Genomic DNA, 20,527 nt, shown 5'->3' with positions numbered 1-20,527 from the left:
CAGGTATGTCTACTACTGGATATAAATCCAGCGGCCAAACCTCTGAAGACACGTTGGCTTTGGAAAGCGCTGCATAGTAGATTTAGCTCATAGTGATTGACTTCTGGATTTACTGATGGCAGAACAGACTGGTGAGAAGGGATGGCCGTCGACCATCGATGATTCATAAACATTGATGGTTTATGGATGATTGATGGCAAGAACCAGATAGTTTCCCTTCATCGATGGCACATCATAATTTTTTTTTCCAAGATGCCTTTTTGCAAGGTGCCTGGACACTGAGTATAGCTCCGCCCCCAACAGCCATGAAGCCCCACTCCCAGGTTCTGATTGGCCCACGGCCAGTCAGTCAAAGAAAAAAGATGACCATTGGTTGGTGAAACCATCGATGGTCATCCATTACATAGCTGGTAACCATTGATGGCCACTTGCTATATCATTATCGATGGTAACCACACCGATGGCCATCCCTACTGGTGTGTGCTAATTATACAGGTACTTCCTGGGAAGCCATCAGCGGCTGCTCCTCCTCCATGTTGGTATGATGTCACAGCCCAGTGATACACTCCTCAGATCCTACTCTCCACACATGGCAATAAGCAGGCAGCAAGTTTGGTGGGGAGCCGGCAGTGTAGAAAGAGTCTCTGGGGGTAGCCCAACATCTCCGGGAGTGATGGTCACGCCCCGTGAGTGATGACACCGGGGGTTGCCACTCCCAGCGAGGCCACGTTCCCATCATTTTTTTTTTAGATCCAGATCCAAAACCAGAACCAAAACATGAAGATGAATCCTGATCCAAAACCAAAACACGGGGGTCAGCGCACGTCTCTACTATTTACCATCCACAGGCTGCTTTAATTGTCCAAAAAAATCTCACATAAAAAATTATCTAATTGACAGAGACTTCGTAAAAACATTTTGACTTTAATTTGATGTGTTTTTAAAACTTCCATTACAAGTGCCAATTCCTTTAAGGTTTAATATCTCCAGTTAAACTGTACAAATAAAATAAATGTATATATATATATATATATATATATATATATATGTAAAAGCACTTCAGTCCTATCTAGGGCCCTCATTCAGAGCCGCTCGTTAGCGGCAGTACGCTCGTTCCGAGCGATGTTCGCACATCTGCGCATGCGTACGGTTTTTAGTACGCATGCGCGAACCAGTCAGTGCGGCCGAAAATCGTTTGTACGCTATATAGCGAGTGCCTGCTATTTTGAGTGACAGAATGAGGCGTATGTGGGTGGTAACAGGGGAAGGTGCTTGAAAACGGGGGAGTGGAATTCGAACGCAGGCGTGCTTAAAGGTCAAAACGGGCGTTTTAAGGGAGTGCATAATTAATCGAGCAGCGTCATTGACCACGTCACTTGGTTTTTTTAAACTCAGAACTGCTCGCAAAATAGCGGTTGAAAAAACCAACCACAAGAATAGCGAGCAGTTCATACGCTGTACGATGTACTCGATTAATCTAAGAAATAGCGGACATGACGTATGGTGCGAGCGGCCAGGGGGCGTTTTTATCAAATAAACGAGCGTATGTTTTGCTCGCTCGTTCAGACTTAGAGGTGTGAACAGACTGCAATGTGCGAACGGATCATTTGAATAGCCACCCCTTGTTTTTGAACGAACGACCGCAAATAGCGAACGGCTCTGAATGAGGGCCTAGGATCAAAAAACAGTGTTTTGGTCCTAGATAGGACTGAAGTGCTTTTCTATATTTCATATGTGATTATAGCACCTACGATGTTATTACTAAGTGTGTGCGGTTCTCTCCCTGTTTATATATATATATAGCACAATTATTCTAACAAAATTAGAGCCAAGCCCAAATGTACAAATGAAATGCTCGTACATGCAAGGCTGTCACACTTACATCAAATACTTCAGGTTTAACTAATTGTCTTTTCTGTGTTCTCTTTAGAAATGCCGCTTTGGTGTCAGTGCTTTGCTGGATGCTGGGGAGGTAATAATTACCAGTGGAGTCACACCAGGGCCGGCTCCAGGGGGAGCCGCACCCTGTGCAGGACGGGTAATCGTTAACGTCAGGCTGGGGGCAAGCCCAGCACTACGTCAGTAGCTGGGCTGCCCCCAGCCCTCTTCCTGCACTGAATGCTCTTCTCTGAGGGCCGGTACCGCTGCACAGGTGCGGCGGAGGAGGTGCCCAACCTCCTGCGGGACGAAGTGGAACAGTGGGGCAGTGCCCGAAAAACAGGACTGTCCCGCTGTCAATCGGGAATGGCTGGGGTGGTGCACCTGTTCGACAACACTGGTCGGACATACCCCGAGCCGGCCCTGAGTCACAGGATGTGTCATTAATAGCTATAACTGGTAAATTACAGTATTGGGGTGATTGCTATTGTAGGGGAAGAGAGGATTACCATTAAGGGGAGAAAATCACTATTGCTGGCAAAGTCAGGAGATTTCCCTGGTGATACAGATGTTTCTTGCTTTGCCCTAGATAAGAAAGGGTTAGCTCCGGAGAACAAATGCTCAAACTGACTATAACACCCACAGGCAGTATAATGGCTACTTGTACTGCTGCAAAATATACCTGTTTTAGTTATCGCCATTTCCAGATGGCTCAGTTTGGGAATAAATTAGTCACTGGGATTTTGGTAATACTGGATATTGGTGATAATGGGGTATTGGTGATACAGGGATAATGGCTAAACAGGTCAATTGGTGATACTGAGATTTTGATTATACTGGGTAATTGTTGATACTGGGATAGTAGTATTATGGGGATATTTATGGAAAGGGAAAACAAGCGCTTGTTAAAACTAGATCAGGGAAAACCAAAAAAAATGAAACAATAAAAAAAAATTATATGGACAAACAAACAAACAAATGAACAAACATAAAACACTGAAACCATATGTTTAAGCTCTTTTAGGAAAAATTGATGGCAGGTCCAAGCAAGTGTGCAGTGGTATGTTAAATCCAATGCGACCTAGCTGTCCCTACCTTAATCTGTGGCTTCTAGTGCTGGCAGCGTGTTGAATTGCCTGCACTGCACAGGAAGCTGCACGAAGTGTAAGTGGGGTAGCGGTGGTTGTGAGCAGCGGCACAGGATGACGTCAACAAGTCAGGAAGATCGTCAAGTTGTAGTCCAGTAATGCTCCACCGTTCTTCCTCCACACTATCTCAGGGGTCCAATGCGTTTCGTACCTGCCTAGGTACCTAGGCAGGTACGAAACGCGTTGGACCCCTGAGATAGTGTGGAGGAAGAACGGTGGAGCATTACTGGACTACAACTTGACGATCTTCCTGACTTGTTGACGTCATCCTGTGCCGCTGCTCACATCCTGTGCCACTGCTCACAAGGTACCTAGGCAGGTACGAAACGCGTTGGACCCCTGAGATAGTGTGGAGGAAGAACAGTGGAGCATTACTGGACTACAACTTGACGATCTTCCTGACTTGTTGACGTCATCCTGTGCCGCTGCTCACATCCCGTGCCGCTGCTCACAAGGTACCTAGGCAGGTACGAAACGCGTTGGGCCCCTGAGATAGTGTGGAGGAAGAACAGTGGAGCATTACTGGACTACAACTTGACGATCTTCCTGACTTGTTGACGTCATCCTGTGCCGCTGCTCACAACCACCGCTACCCCACTTACACTTCGTGCAGCTTCCTGTGCAGTGCAGGCAATTCAACACGCTGCCAGCACTAGAAGCCACAGATTAAGGTAGGGACAGCTAGGTCGCATTGGATTTAACATACCACTGCACACTTGCTTGGACCTGCCATCAATTTTTCCTAAAAGAGCTTAAACATATGGTTTCAGTGTTTTATGTTTGTTCATTTGTTTGTTTGTTTGTCCATATAATTTTTTTTTTATTGTTTCATTTTTTTGTTTTCCCTGATCTAATTTTAACAAGCGCTCGTTTTCCCTTTCCATACTTGATGTTTTTTAATTGAGCAGCTGTATAGACATACCTAGCGCAGTTCATTTATTTTTATTCTTGACTATGGGGATATTTATGATACAGTATACTGGTGATAAAGGGACATTAGTGATACTGGGTTAATGGTAATACTAGTTTATTGCTATAACTGTAACAGTTATACTGGTTTTCTGATTATATTGATGATCATTGGATAACAATGATACTAACTTAACTGTATTAGATATTGGGATATCGGTGATACTGGGATATTTGTGATATTTAAATATTAGTGATATTGTTGATACTGGGATCAATGATACTGGGTTATTAGTGTTACAGCAGGATATTGGTAACAATGGGCAATTGGGATATCAGTGATATTGATTGTACTGAGATATTTGTAATATTGAGTCATTAGTGATAGTGGGATATTGGTATTTCTAGCCAATTGGTGATATTGGTTGTATTTGGATATAGGTGAAACTGAGCATTTTGACGATACTGGGATTTAGGAGAAACTGGGATATTTATGATACTGAGATATCAGTTATACTGTGTTATTGGTGATACTGAGATATCAGTGATACTGGGTTATTGGTGATACTGAGATATCAGTGATACTGAGTTATTGGTGATAGTGAGATATCAGTGATACTGAGTTATTGGTGATACTGAGATATCAGTGATACTGAGTTATTGGTGATACTGAGATATCAGTGATACCGGGTTATTGGTGATACTGAGATATCAGTGATACTGAGTTATTGGTGATACTGAGATATCAGTGATACTGAGTTATTGGTGATACTGAGATATCAGTGATACCGGGTTATTGGTGATACTGAGATATCAGTGATACCGGGTTATTGGTGATACTGAGATATCAGTGATACCGGGTTATTGGTGATACTGAGATATCAGTGATATCGGGTTATTGGTGATACTGAGATATCAGTGATACTGAGTTATTGGTGATACTGAGATATCAGTGATACTGGGTTATTGGTGATACTGAGATATCAGTGATACTGTACCAGTGATACTGGGTTATTGGTGATACTGAGATATCAGTGATACTGGGTTATTGGTGATACTGAGATATCAGTGATACTGGGTTATTGGTGATATTTTGATATTAGTGATATTGGGTCATTACTCAGTGATACTGAAATAATAATGATAAAGGGATAGCGGTGATACTGGCATACCAGTGATACTGGGATGTTGGTAATGCTGGGAGGATGGTGAAACTGGGAGGATGGCGAAACTGGGATACTGATGATACTGGGAAACCGGTGATATTGGGATACCGGTGATACTGGGATATTGGTGATACTTGAATATTGGTGATACTGGGATGTTGGAGATACTGGGATACCAGTGATGCTGGCATACCGGTGATACTGGGATGTTGGTGATATTTTGATACCGGTGATACTGGTATGCTGGTGATACTGGGATAGGAATTGGTATTTCAGCCCGGCGGCTGAAATTCTGATGCCGGAAGGCCGGCAGATGAAGATCCCGACTAAGGTAAGTAAGTACCCTAACCCTCCCTCTCCCCCCTAACCTCCCCCTAGTGGCTAAACCTAACCTCCCCCCAGGGGTGCCTAAACCTAACCCCCCCTTCCCGCACCCTAAACCTAACCCTCCAAGGGGGGGTGCCTAAACCTAACCTCCCCTTCCCGCACCCTAAACTTAACACTCCGGGGGGTGCCTAACCCAAACCTCGACCCGGTGGTGTCTGACCCTAACGCCCCCTAGCCTAACCCTAACCCTCCCGGGGGGTGCCTAACCCTAAATCCCCCTGGGAGTCCCTAAACCTAACCCTCCCTCCCCCAGCGCGGCTTTGAGATTCTGACACCCGGCTTACCTACGTTCGGTATGCTGGGCGTCGAGATTTTAGCGTGGGGCTAATGATAGGCGTCGGTATTTAGACGCCTATCATTAGTCCCATGCTGGACATTCACTGTTGGGAAGCTGGCGATCAGCATTTCGACCGCCGGCTTCCTGACTACATCCCACTGGGATATTGATGATACTGGGATGTTGATGATACTGGTATATTGGCAGGGGTCAAAGTGAAAATTTTGAAGTGGGGGTATGTAAATATCAGGGGGGCTTTACTTAGGCAGGCCCAATCCTGAGTCCCTCTGATATTTCCATACCCCCACTACTTCCTCTCACAGCACACCTTCCACTACACCTCACAGTGCACCTCCCCTCACAGCACACCTCCCAGTACAGCACACAGCACACCTCCACACACAGCACACCTCCCACTACAGCACACCTCCACGCACAGCACACCTCCCCACACAGCACACCTCCCCTTACAGCACCCCTCCCCTCACAGCACACCTCCTACCACACCACACAGCACACCTCCCCTTACAGCACCCGTCCCCTCACAGCACACCTCCTCTCACAGCACACCTTCTCTCACAGCACACCTCCTCTCACAGCACACCTCCCACCACACTGCACAGCACACAGAACACCTCCCCTTACAGCACACCTCATTGTGCGCATCGGAGCACACAGCACACCTCCCCTCACAGCGCACCTCCCCTCACAGCACACCTCCCACCACACCTCAACTCAGACCACACAGTGCACCACACAATACCACACTGCACCCTCACACCACACCTCACCTTGCTGTGATGCGCTAAGCTATGGTGACTGTGGTGCTCCTTTCCCCTCACTCCTCTGCGCCATTTTAAAATTAATTTTAGCGCCAGACGCAAGACAATTACAGCTTGCAGACCGGCAGCCAATTATGGGTGGCTGATTGGCTGCCTGCCTGTGGCTCATGACCGTTGCCAAATTTAAACAGGCAGCAGCTTAGAACACTGTATATTGGTGATACTGGGATACCGATGATACTGTGATATTGGTGATACTGGGATACCAGTGATACTGTGATATTGGTGATACTGGTACCGGTGATACTGGGATATTGGTGATACTAGGATATTGTTGATACTGGGATGTTGGTGATACTGGTACCGGTGATACTGGCATATTGGTGATATTGGTGATACTGGGATATTAGTGATACTGGGATGTTGGTGATACTGGGATACCGGTGATACTGGGGTACCAGTGATACTGAGATATTGGTGATACTGGGATGTTGGTGATACTTGGATACCAGCGATACTGGAATATTGGTGATACTGGAATACCAGTGATACTGGTATATTGGGGATACTAGGATATTGGTGATACTGGGATATTGGTGATACTGGGATGTTGGTGATACTGGGATATTAGTGATACTGGGATATTAAGGATACTGGGATGTTGGTGATACTGGTATTTTGGTGATACTGGGGTACCAGTGATACTGAGATATTGGTGATATTGGTGATACTGGGATGTTGGTGATACTTGGATACCAGCGATACTGGGATATTAGTGATACTGGTATATTGGGGATACTGGTGTTACCGGGATGTTGGTGATAATGGAATATTGTTGCATATTTTTCCTAGCAACAAAAGTAACTCCATTACTTGTCACTATAGCTGTATTGTAACTAGGGTATGTCGGCATTATGTTGACATTCAGAATATTGGCACCAAAATGTCAACATGGTCTCGATGTCAACATTCACGATTGTCAACATTGACATAATCTAGAGATAGATGTTAGGGGGATAGGTATGTATTACCGTCGGCCGCATGCCGACAGTGCATGCCCAGCAGGTGTGAAGATCCCGACTGCTGCTAAAGGTAAGTAACCCTAATCTTTCCCCCCTTAACCCTAACCCTCCCTTAGGGGTGCCTAACCCTAACCTCCTCCCCCCCAGTGCCTAACTCTAATCCCCCCTCTAAGTGCCTAAACCTAACCCCCCCTTCCCCGCTGCCTAAAGCTAAGTCTCCGGGGGGTGCCAAACCCTAGCCCCCCCTTTCCCTAGCCTAACCCTAACCCCCCCTGGGGGGGTGCCTAACCCTAAGTCAGGAAGCCGGTGGTCGGGATTGTGTCCGACGGCTTCCCGACTGCTTCCCTGTTATGCTGGGCATACACTCTACAATTATCTGTCAGATATCTGTCAAATCTGTTTGGTGGGAAGGAAAATCTGGTCCGTTTTCTAGTGTTTGGGAGCAAATTTCTATTGTCATTTGCTCCCATACATTACCAGATTTTCATTCCAACCAGCCAGAGTGGACAGATATCTGACGGATAATTGCATAGTGTATGCCCAGCATTAGGGTTAGGGTTAGGCTCTGGTTAGAGTTAAGCTGGCCACACATCTAAAGATTATCTGTCCAACCAGCCAACTAGTTGATTGGTTGGAATGAAAATCTGGTAAGGAATACAATCAGCAATTTGCTCCCAAATGCTGGAAAATGGACCAAAACTGTTGTTTGAACAAATAGTTTAGATCAAACATTTAACAAACTTGTCTGAACGACCATTTTCATCTGTTTTCTGGCATTTAGGAGCAAATTGCTGATCATCATTTACTCCTATTCCTTACCAGATTTTCATTCCAACCAATCAACAAGTTGGCTGGTTGGATGTAAGTTGGTCTAGTGTGTGGCCAGCTTTAGGGCTAAAATCACCTAAAAAGGCTATTGTCGAATATATTATGTATGACATGATTACAGTGTGTGATGGAAATAGGATAAGCTGGTAACACTGGGAGTTCTCAGCACTCGGTCAAGTAAAAGGACTTGTTACACAGAAATACAATTCACAACTCTCCATTTCTATACATAAAGATGCCTCAGTGGGCGCTCAGACATTACCTGCAGCCCTGACATAACCTCTTATAGGAGGGCTGCAAAGCCCAATGATGGCCAAAATAGTCAGGGTCATTCTGTGAATAAAGTACTTTTAATAAGCAATATTTTAACTATTTCTTTTATTACCTTATTACATGTTTTATTAATAAATGCAACCTATTTTTATAATCTTTTTTCCCCCATAAGCCTATCATTCATTTGCATGGACAGTAACCTTTATGTACTAACATCCAGGGCACATTACTCCGCTGGAGAGGTTTCCGTCTGATGCAAGTTCATCCCAGGTGCCCGGAGGCAAGTTATCATTTAGTGCCCCCCCCTATGCCCCATATTTACAGCCCTAAGTGGGGTGAATATATTGTGGGTGATGGAGGAGGTGCCCCTTCAGTGCTGGCGGCAGGCGCCTCCATTGTCTCCCATACTTCTGCCCCTGGTCTGATGGGTGAAGAGTACATTTATCTGGTGGACTCTACAGATTTGTGGAACTGGCCTTAGTGACTTCAGGTGATCTTTGTGTCACGTGCAATTATCTGCATTCTATATTCCACTGCATTATAATTACACTTGAACTGCTGGGGAACATTACAATAAGAGTTAGAAAATGACGACGTCAGATTTGTATGCAAAACAGCTCCATCCATGGTGACCTCTTTAAGGCCTTTACAAAGAAAGAAAAGAATTTCCTGTAAAGAAAAAATCTTCTCAATGATCATATATTATAATAATGCATATTATGTCTCATGGCAAAGTGCTAAAGGTGTCTGTTATAAAACCAGGAAGTTTCCCCGAGTGAGATCAGATGATTCCTATGAGGAAAGTTCAGCTTTACGTTTCCTGACAATAAAGAGTAATAATTTCTCACTGTAAAGCCCCATTGTAAGTAGAATATGTTATATATGACATGACAACGCTGCTGATACCCTGTGGTCTGGTTTGTGCATTGTCATCAGTGGGATGGAAATACTGAGGGGTATATTTACTAAAATGAGAGTTTTTAGAAGTGGAGATGTTGCCCATAGCAACCAATTAGATTCTAGCTATTATATTCTAGAAGGTGCTAGTTAAATGTTAACTAGAATCTGATTGGTTGCTATGGGAAACATCTCCACATCTAAAAACTCTCACTTTAGTGAATTTACCCCTGAGGGTCTGATTCAGAGTACCAATGTCTGTTCAGCTGTTTTTTGTACTGCGCAGCATGGCGCATGAGTCCGTATGGCTTAGAGATGGAGGACACTGGGCCTGATTCGGACCCGCTTGCGAGCACAGGACGCTCGCAAGCGGGTAGATGGTGCCCGAATGCGCATGCGCACGACGGAGGGAGCTCCGTCGTGCGCATGCGCGAGACCCGGCGAGCGACGAGGAATCCGTCGCTCGGGGTCTTGCACCAAAGGGGGCGTGCTGTCGATGGTGACTGACAGCACGCCCCCTTTGGTGGGCGTGCCAGGGGGGTGTGGCTGCCAGACAGAGGCGTTCCCATGGGAACGCCTACCGTCTGAGTCCGGCCCCACTGACATCAGTAGTGATGTCAGTGGGAGCGATTTTGGCTCTGATAGAGCCAAAATCACAACAGGGCTTGCGGCAGCGAGACCCTACCGCAGGGTCTCGTCGCAAGCCCGATGGTCGCGATGGTCTTGACCATTGCGACCATCATCATGGACGCTCGCTATAGCTGTGGGTGGTAACCCACAGCTATGCGAGCATCCATGAGGCCGCTCCAAGAACAGGTAGGAGGGCCCTGATTTAGAGCGAGCGCTCTGGTCAGAGCATCCGGCTCTGAATCAGGCCCACAGTGAGGATTTGGATGCAGATTGATTGACTGTCAGAGACTGTAACAGGGGGGATCGACTCAAATGCGGGCATTTCATGAACGTTTTGTGGGCATGTCGCAGTCAGCAACTGTGTCCTTGTACTCAGTTTCACCGGCACCTGCGTCTTACTTCAGATGAACATTATAGGTGACCACAGATTGCTCAGAAGTTTGATGGTGCGTCTTTGTACGCAATGATCCTGTCACCCAGAAACTCTGCTCTGCAAATCACAGCCTCAAACTTCCAAAGTGCTTCAGCAATGGGAGAGGAAACGAGAGTTTACCTGCAGCCCTGACACACCTGGTCAGCTCCAGCCACGCCCACTGCCCAGCCCCCAGCCTCTGGGTACATCGCCTGTTATAAGGTGGAGGAGGCTCAGAATAGCAGAGCACACGCTTTGGACTGTGCCTTATTATTTCCCAGTGGCTGGTTAGCAGTGCAGGTAAATATCTATCTCTTGTACTTGTGGTTTATAGTTCCATGGTCAGAGGCAAGTTCAGGGTGAGTTACCGTAGCTCAGACCCTAAGGGATTAGCTTTTCATATGTAGCCATTGTATTGTGGGATTTGTAGGTTGTTTCAGTGCAAAGGAATATATGTAATATTTGCTATATATGTGGGAAGAAGCACTTGTAGAGTTTTTGATGGTTAATCTCCTGTTTCTCTCTCCCATATGATATAAAGATGTGTTGTACTGTGTTAACCAGTAAATAAGTAATAACCATGGATGTGTTTTGGGGAAGGAATAATCCTGACTTGTTTTGTGGAAACTTTGTGCTATACATGGAATAATCTCTGGCCAATTAGACCAATAACTAGTCCTGCCTGAGCCAGTAGTTAACCCATTCTATACCTGTTGGGGAGTGATGCCGGTCTGTGGGGTGTATACAATAAGTGTACAATTGGCTGTTATCATCCTATCTATCAACCATTAGAAGAATGCAGAGGGATTTCTGGTGTTGCCCCATTTCAGTCCTCACCACATAAAGCCTGTAATTTGGCACCGTTTGATACTGCTACATGTCTTTTGATTTTCTTTATTAAGACTTGTTGGGAAACTTTCTACTGCTAGGAAGGAAGTCTATGTATAGGATCTAACCTCTATACACCATGCTACCTGCTTCCATTTGTGCCTGTTAGTCTGAGGGTTTCCATGATCTACAGCACAGGTTCTCAAACTCTGTCCTCAGGACCCCAAACAGTGCATGTTTTCCATGTCTCCTCACAGAAGCACAAGTGATATAATTAGCTCTACCTGTAGATCTTTTAAAACGTGTCAGTGAGTAATGACTACACCTGTGCACCTGCTGGGTGACCTGGGAAATGTGACCTGTGTGGGGTCCTGAGGACTGCGTTTGAGAACCACTGATCTACAGTAACTGATGTGATGCATCCTGGTGAATATAGCTGAGACATTCTAAAAGGGAAAATGTTTATATACAAACTGTTTGTGCAAAGCTTTTAAAGTCATTATTTGGGTAATCTAGTGTCTGCCTCTCATATTCATGTATTGGATTTATTATTGCCCTTTCCCTGGTTATTGTGCCGTCTGGGTGCCCAGATTCCTCTGTCATCATGTAAAGACTGAGCAGGGCTGGGTCACTTTGGGCGTTGGCACTGGGACTCTGTCATACAGAAATTGCAGAACATTGAACCCACCATTGGAGGCTCCAGAGGTGGGGCTGCAGCACAGTCCAAAACTCAAATAGGGGAACTACACCAACTGCCAGTGAGTCCTGCAGGTGTTGTTTTGGAAGGGCAGTTGGTGTGGCTCCCCTATTTGAATTTTGGACTGTGCTGCAGCCCCACCTGTGGAGCTTCCACTGGTCAACACACTAGTGTGTGTGTGTGTGTGTTTTTTTTTGTGTTTTTTTTTTTTGCAATCTATTTTTTTTCCACATTTACTGAAGATTTCTGGGGGGGGGCCCCAGAAATCTTCAGTAAATGTGGAAAAAAAATTCCTTATTATAAATGTCTAGCTGTATCAGAACATATATAAGTGGCCGGAAGACTATCAATGCATGGCTGTCTCTGTACAAACTAGAGCTGCTGTAGGAGAGTTGCTCTCCGCACTGTTGCATTGTACCCCTGACACACTTAGGGGGGTATTCAATTTGGGTGCGGAAACCCGTTATCTGTGATGGGTTTTTTTGCCGATGACTTCATTTTCGCCTGTTTTAATTATCCCTGTATTCAATTTCCGGTGCAAAAAGTCTTTGTAAAAAATCGAGGATAAATTTTCACCATTTTTTTGTTTTTTTACATGGTGAAAAAAAGTGCAGAATTGGGGTTTAGGGGTGCAGGCTTAAAAAAAAAAACTAGCCTGCACCCCTGGGAATGTCCTCTATAATTATTGTAAAAAAAAGACACCCCAAGAAAATTACTTTATTTTTGGGGGTGCTAAAAAAAATGGGGATCAAACTTCTTCTAAAATAGCCAAATTGATTCCAGAGGGGTCCCCATATATGCGGTAGGGGTTTTTTTTGTTTTGTTTTTTTCTTCATTGCGGGTAGTAGCGCCAGGTGTGTTTTGAAGAATTTTAAAAATGTAATTTAGGAACTTAAAAATATGCTTGCACTCATTTTCATGTACCCCCAAATTTGATGCAACTAGTTAGTTTTTTTTTTTTTTGCCAAAAAAAAGTGCTATTCTTCACAGGCGCATTTTATGCACCTGCCACGGCTATTTTAAAACCCCAACTCCCTTCAGCAGGCAAAATGGGGGTACCCATAGTGATCCCATATGTCTGGACATCTTTAGGGGGATCCCAGGAACATTTTCCCAAATTTTTTTCGATGCCTTCCCGCCAGCTCTCGTTTTCGCTGATTCCTAATTGAATACGGGGATAAAGCGGGAACGCGCCCGATACTTTATCCCCGACAAACCTCCGATGTGGAGCGAAAAGTCCAGCACGGACTTTTCGCTCCAAATTGAATACCCCCACTAAGAAGTGGATGAGCTCGCTGACTTTAATCTTCATGTGGAGGAAAATACTAGAATTATGGGAGCTCAAGCCTTTTTATGATCAATTATAAATAATCTATTGATTGGGTTTTATTTAGAGCCTCCACTTGGTTCCCATCTGGGGGAATAGAATGACTCTAATAGGAAGAGTAACTCTTTCTATACCCATGGGTGGAAAGGGGGAGGGGGGGGTTCTGTCTGTATGTAGTAAATGTACATTATGACCTTATCAAGCCACGTGACTGTGCCCCAGAATACCGGTGACTAAAGATGCTCTGATTTTACCATGAAATGGTATTTAATACTGTGGGTATCCTGTATTGGTGAGACTATAGTGCACAGATTACTATTGGTAAGAAATGCTTCCTACCCCTGCACACAGTGGATTGCCCATTTCAAAGTGTCAGTATTTCTTGGTTGAACTATATGAAGCTTCTAACCTTGTGATTGTCTCTCCTGGGGGCTCATTCTGGGATTCGGGAAGCTTCTCCTGCATAATGTTGATGACCGTGTTGCCTCTGATCTGTTATTAATCAGATAAATGTCATTCTGTTGACCTGGGATTCTGACCATCTCTTTTCTGATCTCTTCCAGACAGAACCATGAGTTGTTTCACTTGTATCAAGGTGTTGATGGTCTTGTTCAACCTGGCCATCTTTGTAAGTATAACCCTGATCTCTCCTCACACCAGGCATACAACATGTACAATGCAGATTTAACGCCACTACTCTCTCTCTCCCAACCCATCTCACATCAGAGGTGTTTATTTAGCAAATACACTTTCCTGGACGTTGCCAAGAACTGAGCAGTAGAAATACGACACGTTATAAACACTGATGCGTATATATCTGAAGAGCACCCTGTACAGGGGGTGGCACACACATCACAGATCTGTCTTGGGGAGGGGCTGGTGATCACCTCCTCAAATGTCAAGCCCCAGCTTTCCCATTATCCTGATTGTTTTTATATAAATAGGTAGGGGGACAAATCAGAGGGTAGAGCAGATCCTACTAGTAAGAGCTTAGTGTGGATCACAGATGTAGTCTTAGAATGATGCATCTTAAATAATTAGCATCACCTGCTGATCTGTGAGAGGAATTGGGTGTCCTGAGGATTGGATTTGGGGTGGGGGGAGAACTGGTCAAGAGGGGAGTAATGGCTCCACCTAAGGAGGGCACAGTGTCTCTGTTGCAGCAGTGTTCCCCAATGCTTGTTATGTCAGTCTGCATTTATTCCAGTGGCAAATGAAGGAATGGAGAGAACATGGTGCCAAAAAATATAAAGTGCTGAATGGAGCATTTACTACAGAGAGCCTTTTATTAACGTACTGATTCCTGGCTATTGTGCTGTGGGAACACACATCTGTTCTGCCTACATGATGTTTAAAGTCCTCTGTGTCCCTTTTTACTCTCCTTGGTGTGGCTGTGTCAGAGATTACAAGGGACAATGGAGGAGATTATATATATATATATATATATATAATTTTCCTCTGTTAATAGAATGCCTGGCATTATATTACATGGGATAGAGTGAGGATCCTACCTGGTGACATACACAGTCCTTTGTGTGTTTTTTCCAATGGTGATTTCCCATCATCTTTTAATGGGTACTTGGAGACAGCTGCTGCATTCTGGGGAGAACCTGTGCTAGTAGAGGGGTGAAACTTACTGCAATCAGACACTAGTAACTTTACCAGGATTTCATAACTCCCTGAAATAACCCACTTTCTCAATATCTATGCTATGTACTACCCCCTAATTACCAGGTGTCCTGTAATTCTACTGTACGGACTTGATTTATCAGTGAATAAGGGGTCTGTTCACTTTATATCCATCCAAGGCTTAGTAAACAGATAAAGTAGCAGCTGATTAGCTGGTACTTTAACTGCCATGCCACAGGCTGTTTTTGAAACATGACTGGAGCTGGTTGGCTGGTACTTTATCTCCATCCAAGGCTTGGTAAATAGACCCCCTAAGTGGATAGAGAGTAAAGAATAAGAGATGGCTTCTTCTTGGTGTCTAGTTACCCGACTGATCATTCACTACATTCTCCTCTCTGAATCGATTTTTTTTTCCCCCGTAAACTATCTCATTGACCTTGTGCACAATGTAATATGTATATTTTCTGTAACCATGATCTCGCTGATGTTGGTGACCCCTTCTTTTATGTATGAATCTAACATCTGACTTCTACTCTCCTCTTGTCTTCTAGCTGGCTGGAGGAGCGTTGCTCGCAGTTGGGATCTGGGTCTCTGTGGACAGCGGCACCTTCTTAAAAATATTTGGAACTCTACCAGATAATATTGCCTCTCAGTTTGTGAACGTTGGGTACTTCCTGATAGCCATCGGGGCGCTGCTGGTGATATTGGGATTCCTCGGATGCTGTGGAGCCCAGAAAGAGAGCAAGTGCCTACTGATCATAGTGAGACAATGGGTCCTTGGGAAAGTATTTACACTAGCGGCTGACACATATAGTTCTATAATGAATACTTGCTTGGGTGCCAAAAGAAAATATTAAATCATTTAAAGTTAAAATCGGGATCTTTGATTTGGCTGCCTTTTCGGCATAAACCTGGGATTGCATAAATATTTTCTACTGGTCTTGGTAGGCTGAGATTGCAGAGTGAACCCTATCCACATATTATCAATGATTTGGGCAGCACCAAGTCTAAGTATGACCCAACTTCTCCTGCCCCAACAAGAGCCGGTGAAATAAGAACATGACTTACTGCTGCCTGTGTAAAGACTATAAATTACTGGTATTTTTATAACTTTTTTTTTTTTTTTTTTTCTTCAATTTATTTTTCAGTTCTTCACCATTGTCTTGATAATCTTCATCGCAGAGGTGGCTGGTGCTGTGGTTGCTCTTGTATATTCCTCTGTGGTAAAGTTTCTGTGTGTGTGGGGTAGTGGTTAAAGTCTCTCCATTGGAGATCAGTAGATGTGTAAGGCTGTTCTTCCTGAATTTTGTGATTTATTCCTGGTAGTTTCTTGGAAGCTTAAAGCTTTGTGATCCCTTTGCCCATTCCGCTATTGCTGAGCACTCTGGGAAATGTCACTTGTAGTAATGTGTTTAGGGTTTGGAGAAGTCGGGACCATATGGATTTGTCTCGGGTGGTTCGGCTGACTGCATGGTATCTACTGCAGAATAGCAATACTTTCTATTTATTTCTTTTTTTATTAGGCGGAAAGCTTTTTGCTGTCTGTTCTGACTCCAGTTATAAAGGAACAGTATGGAAGTAATGCGGAAGTGACCAATTCTTGGGACAAACTGATGACTGATGTAAGAGCAGCTAATGACTACTATATAATAATTTCATAGATTCCCCTCACCCTTATCGCACATGCTGAATCTCCCCCTTTTCCTTTCCAGTTCAAATGTTGTGGTCTGACAAATTACACCATCTTTGCGGATTCCCCGTTTTTGAAGCGGAACGGATCGTATCCACCGCCATGCTGTACCACAAACTTCACATCCTGTAGTGAGCATAATGCAGCCTCGAGTGAAATACAGGCAAGTTTGTTATAATTACAGATCCTTCCTCATGGGGTGTGGAATGATGTTGGGGTTCACCCTCCTGTAACAGTGTTTTATGTGGGGCAGCATGTGTGTAATGTAGGGAACTCTGTTCTGTAGACATTTGGGGGGGGGGGGGGAGGGGTTTGTCTGTAACTTACTGCACTGTATTCATACTGATCAGGTCTCCGGTCTTTTATACAGGGCTGCTTTGGTAAGATCCTGGACCTGGTGAAGTCCAATGCAGCCATAGTGGGTGGTGTGGCAGCCGGGATATGTGCATTGGAGGTAAGAGGACGTACAGTGGAGGTTGCTATCTTCTGACCACATACAGCCTGGTTCCTGGCGGACTTGCAGGCCGTATTCTCAGCATTATTAGTCCAGCCCTCATCCGTGGGACTCTGATACATGTCTGCTTCCTAGAAGCAGGTATCTTTAGCCTGTGGCCCCCTAGAGCTGAGCTGTGATGCTTAATGTTTTCTTCCTTTTGCAGTTGGCGGCGATGGTCGTGTCTATGTATCTGTACTGCAGAATAGACAAGAAGGGGACCAGTCACTAACGTCCTGAAGACTGCACAGAGTAACTTCCCTGTACACTGTGTGAACGACATTTCAAAACGAGGAGCAGTGACTATGCAATATGACTACAGCTGGCCTGACTGACTTTATAACTGCACTTTACTAGTGGAACTGGTTCTGGACCTGAAAAATCCCATTTGAGTCATCTTATAAGAAGTTCTTCATGTATATGTTTGGTGCCCACATTAAATCTTGTCTGTACCCTTTTTATCGCCCTACTAAATCCCCCACAGACAGTCATTGCTTGTGGCAGACTCTGACTCCTGAACCCAAATGCCACAGACGTGTATTCTAGAGCGATTGCCTCTTGTATGACTGCATTGTTACTGCTGTTTCCTTGTTGCCCGGTTCTAGTGCCAAAATGCCAGGAACTCTGAGTGTGACTTATTTATCCCTGATTCTCGTTCCTGTGGACTGTAATATAGTTAATATGAAGGATTGTAAATAAAGCTGGTCTTTTTCTGTAACTTTCACAAACTTGTCTTTAAGTATGTGCTGGATATGGAGTGTTATTGGATTTGGAACCTGCGGGCTGTAGTTCACCCACTTGGTCACTGCCATCTCTGCTCACAAATTCCATTATCCATTTCCACATGGCTGTACGGAGCTGAAACACACTATTGTAATGCATCAATGTTGGTTTCCTTTTAGGACCTTTTACAGGCTCTGAGCAGCTCTCCCCCAGAATGTTGTCAAAAGAGGAGGATCACTGTGTCAGACCCCGGCCCTTAGCACAATTTAGGGGGAAGGGACTCTGCGATGTAATGTAAGACCACCTGCAGGTGATGCCGCATGTTTTGTAGATGGGAAGTAATAGATGCTGCACTCCCTGCAAGTTCACTAAGAGCTTCATAATTCTGACCATTTGTCTGATATTATTATTTATTTTTAATCAGACAGGCCTTGGTCTAGAGTAGGGATTTTTAACATGTGGCTCTCCAGCTTCTGTGGAACTGTACATTCCAGCATGCCCTGCCACAGTTTTTGGAGGATGGCCTGGTGTTAAGAAGGGCAGCAAAGAAGCCACGTCTCTCCAGGAAAAACATCAGGGACAGACTGATATTCTGCAATAGGTACAGGGATTGCACTGCTGAGGCAGGGCCAGCAACAGAAATCTCGGGGCCTGATAACTGATGTCTATGGGGGATCCACCTTCTCACCTCCAGCACCAACACATAACTCCCCTGCATGTGTGATATGTGGATAATTATATGCAAGCCTTTTAAATAAAGTAAAAATACACTTACTTACCACACTGTCACTGGTGACACAGTCAGGTCTTGGTCACAGTGTCGTAGATGCCTCGGGGTAGTCCCTTATCACCCTCAGACCTACATCACTATCCTTCAACTTTCCCAGCCCTCAGTCCAAAACCCCCTCATCTTCCATAGCCACTGCCCCCAGCCACTTCCTTCGCACCCAGCCCCAGTCCACTCTGAAGGGGATCTCCACTTCAGTGCCTGACAGCGGGGATGATATCTCAGGACGGACATGACCACCTCAGTATGCAACGCAGCAGCATGACGTCATAGGTCACACCGCCGCGTTGCATACTGAAAATGTCATGGTTGAGCTACACGGGAGTTGAGCCTAGCGCCACCCGAGCCAGACTACTAAAGGGCTGGATGGCAGATATATGGGTGCCGCGGCTGAAGCACTGAGTCTACTGTCCGTGGCCCCATCTTGTGCCTGTCTGGACCTCAGTGCCTGTACCCGTAGCCCGGGAAATATCGCGACGGGCGTGCTGGACAATCCGGCATGCCCGACCGAGCAATATTTAACCCTTGGTTGCCCCCCCCCCCCCACGCTACAATTATCCGACATCAGGCTGATCGCCCCGATAATTGTAGCGTGTATGGCCAGCATAAGAAGTTCTTGTTCCTTCTGCTGTTTACTGTAATGCATGGATAGGATGATAAATGAGAGCTACAGAGTGTTGACCCGAAGTATTAGTAGGAGTGGAGGTGTCTGCTATACGTGCATGGAGTTAGATTGTCCCTGATATCCAAAGACATTGCAGGGACAAAATGCTTCATGGAAGAGACACCTCACACTGGAATATGAGAAATAGGCACCTGTGTGTAGAGTGGTAGATAGGCAGTAGTATTCTGTGCTGGTCACAGCATTTTAGCTGTACAGGAACCCAGAGGGGACAAAGGACGAGCATTTAAAAATACTAACAAAGTCCAAAACCCAGTGAAACGCGTAGGTGAAACCATTTTCACAGAACAAAGACCACCTGTAACTCGGGAGTTCACCAATGCGCTCTTTCGTGAGGAACGCAATACAGAAACACAAAAAGATAAGTGTTGTCTTTTGTGCAGTGCACTGAAAAAGGGTCAATGTAAATTTAACTTTTATTGACAATTATATATATATATATATATATATATATATATATATGAGAAATATTTAAAAAAAATTGTAATTCCATAGAATTATCAACACAAATAATGGCACAAAAAATAATAAAAAAAGTTACATTTTAATAGAACCCATTTTCAGTGCACCACTTCATTACATTTCATTTCTGTCCCTTTGTTGAAGCATTTATATACAGTTTGCATTTAGGAGCCATGTGCTTGAAAAACCGTCATGAACAAACACTTAAGAGCCATAAAAGAGACGTTATTACTGAGCTATTAACATAATCAATTACCTAATCTCATGTAATTGTTTTAAAGCCACTGGTTGCAATAGATAAATGAGGGGTAATTCCCACTGATTTCCAGTTACGGAAGAGATAACCAACATAGCAATGGGCCAATGGCCTTGGCAGGCACGAGGCTCAGCCTCAGAGTATAGTTTGATTTTTCTTTTCTTTCAAATGTTACTTTGTTGCTTGCGTTCTAAATTATAATGTATGAGAATAGGGGTAGGGGGGGTAAGGTGCGCTCTTCCTGCTACTAACGGTGATGACTTGGTGTTTGTGAGTGGTGTTAATTAGAATGTTTCTTCTGCTGGTGGTGATGTTTTGGGAGTGAGGAGGGTGTGATTGGGTAT

General features: G+C 44.6%; 1 protein-coding gene across 2 annotated transcripts; it reads left to right on the top strand.

Moving 5' to 3' along the window:
- Window positions 1-10,800: 10,800 nt before the first annotated feature.
- On the top strand, window positions 10,801-17,991 carry TSPAN1 (tetraspanin 1). Of its 2 annotated transcripts, XM_088471615.1 has the most exons (8): window positions 10,801-10,909; window positions 14,025-14,089; window positions 15,642-15,851; window positions 16,239-16,313; window positions 16,614-16,712; window positions 16,803-16,943; window positions 17,151-17,234; window positions 17,440-17,991. In XM_088471615.1, the coding sequence occupies exons 2-8, from the start codon at window positions 14,033-14,035 to the stop codon at window positions 17,503-17,505; spliced, it is 732 nt and encodes a 243-aa protein (XP_088327741.1). In that variant the 5' UTR covers window positions 10,801-10,909; window positions 14,025-14,032; the 3' UTR covers window positions 17,506-17,991. The 2 variants fall into 2 exon arrangements, with proteins under 2 accessions (XP_088327741.1, XP_088327742.1); XM_088471616.1 differs by lacking the exon at window positions 16,239-16,313.
- Window positions 17,992-20,527: the final 2,536 nt, after the last annotated feature.

Source organism: Taudactylus pleione, unplaced genomic scaffold (assembly GCF_031769625.1).
Source record: "Taudactylus pleione unplaced genomic scaffold, aTauple2 ptg000115l, whole genome shotgun sequence".
NCBI lineage: Eukaryota > Metazoa > Chordata > Amphibia > Anura > Myobatrachidae > Taudactylus > Taudactylus pleione.
The sequence above is the reverse complement of the archived record's forward strand: the minus strand, read 5'-3'. Positions and strand labels throughout refer to the sequence as shown.

Coding starts and splice junctions, on each gene's coding strand:
- TSPAN1 (XM_088471615.1), top strand. CDS start 14,033: ATGAGTTGTTTCACTTGTATCAAGGTGTTGATGGTCTTGTTCAACCTG. Junction 16,713..16,802: donor GGGACAAACTGATGACTGAT/GTAAGAGCAGCT, acceptor TTTCCTTTCCAG/TTCAAATGTTGTGGTCTGAC. Junction 17,235..17,439: donor CCGGGATATGTGCATTGGAG/GTAAGAGGACGT, acceptor TTCCTTTTGCAG/TTGGCGGCGATGGTCGTGTC.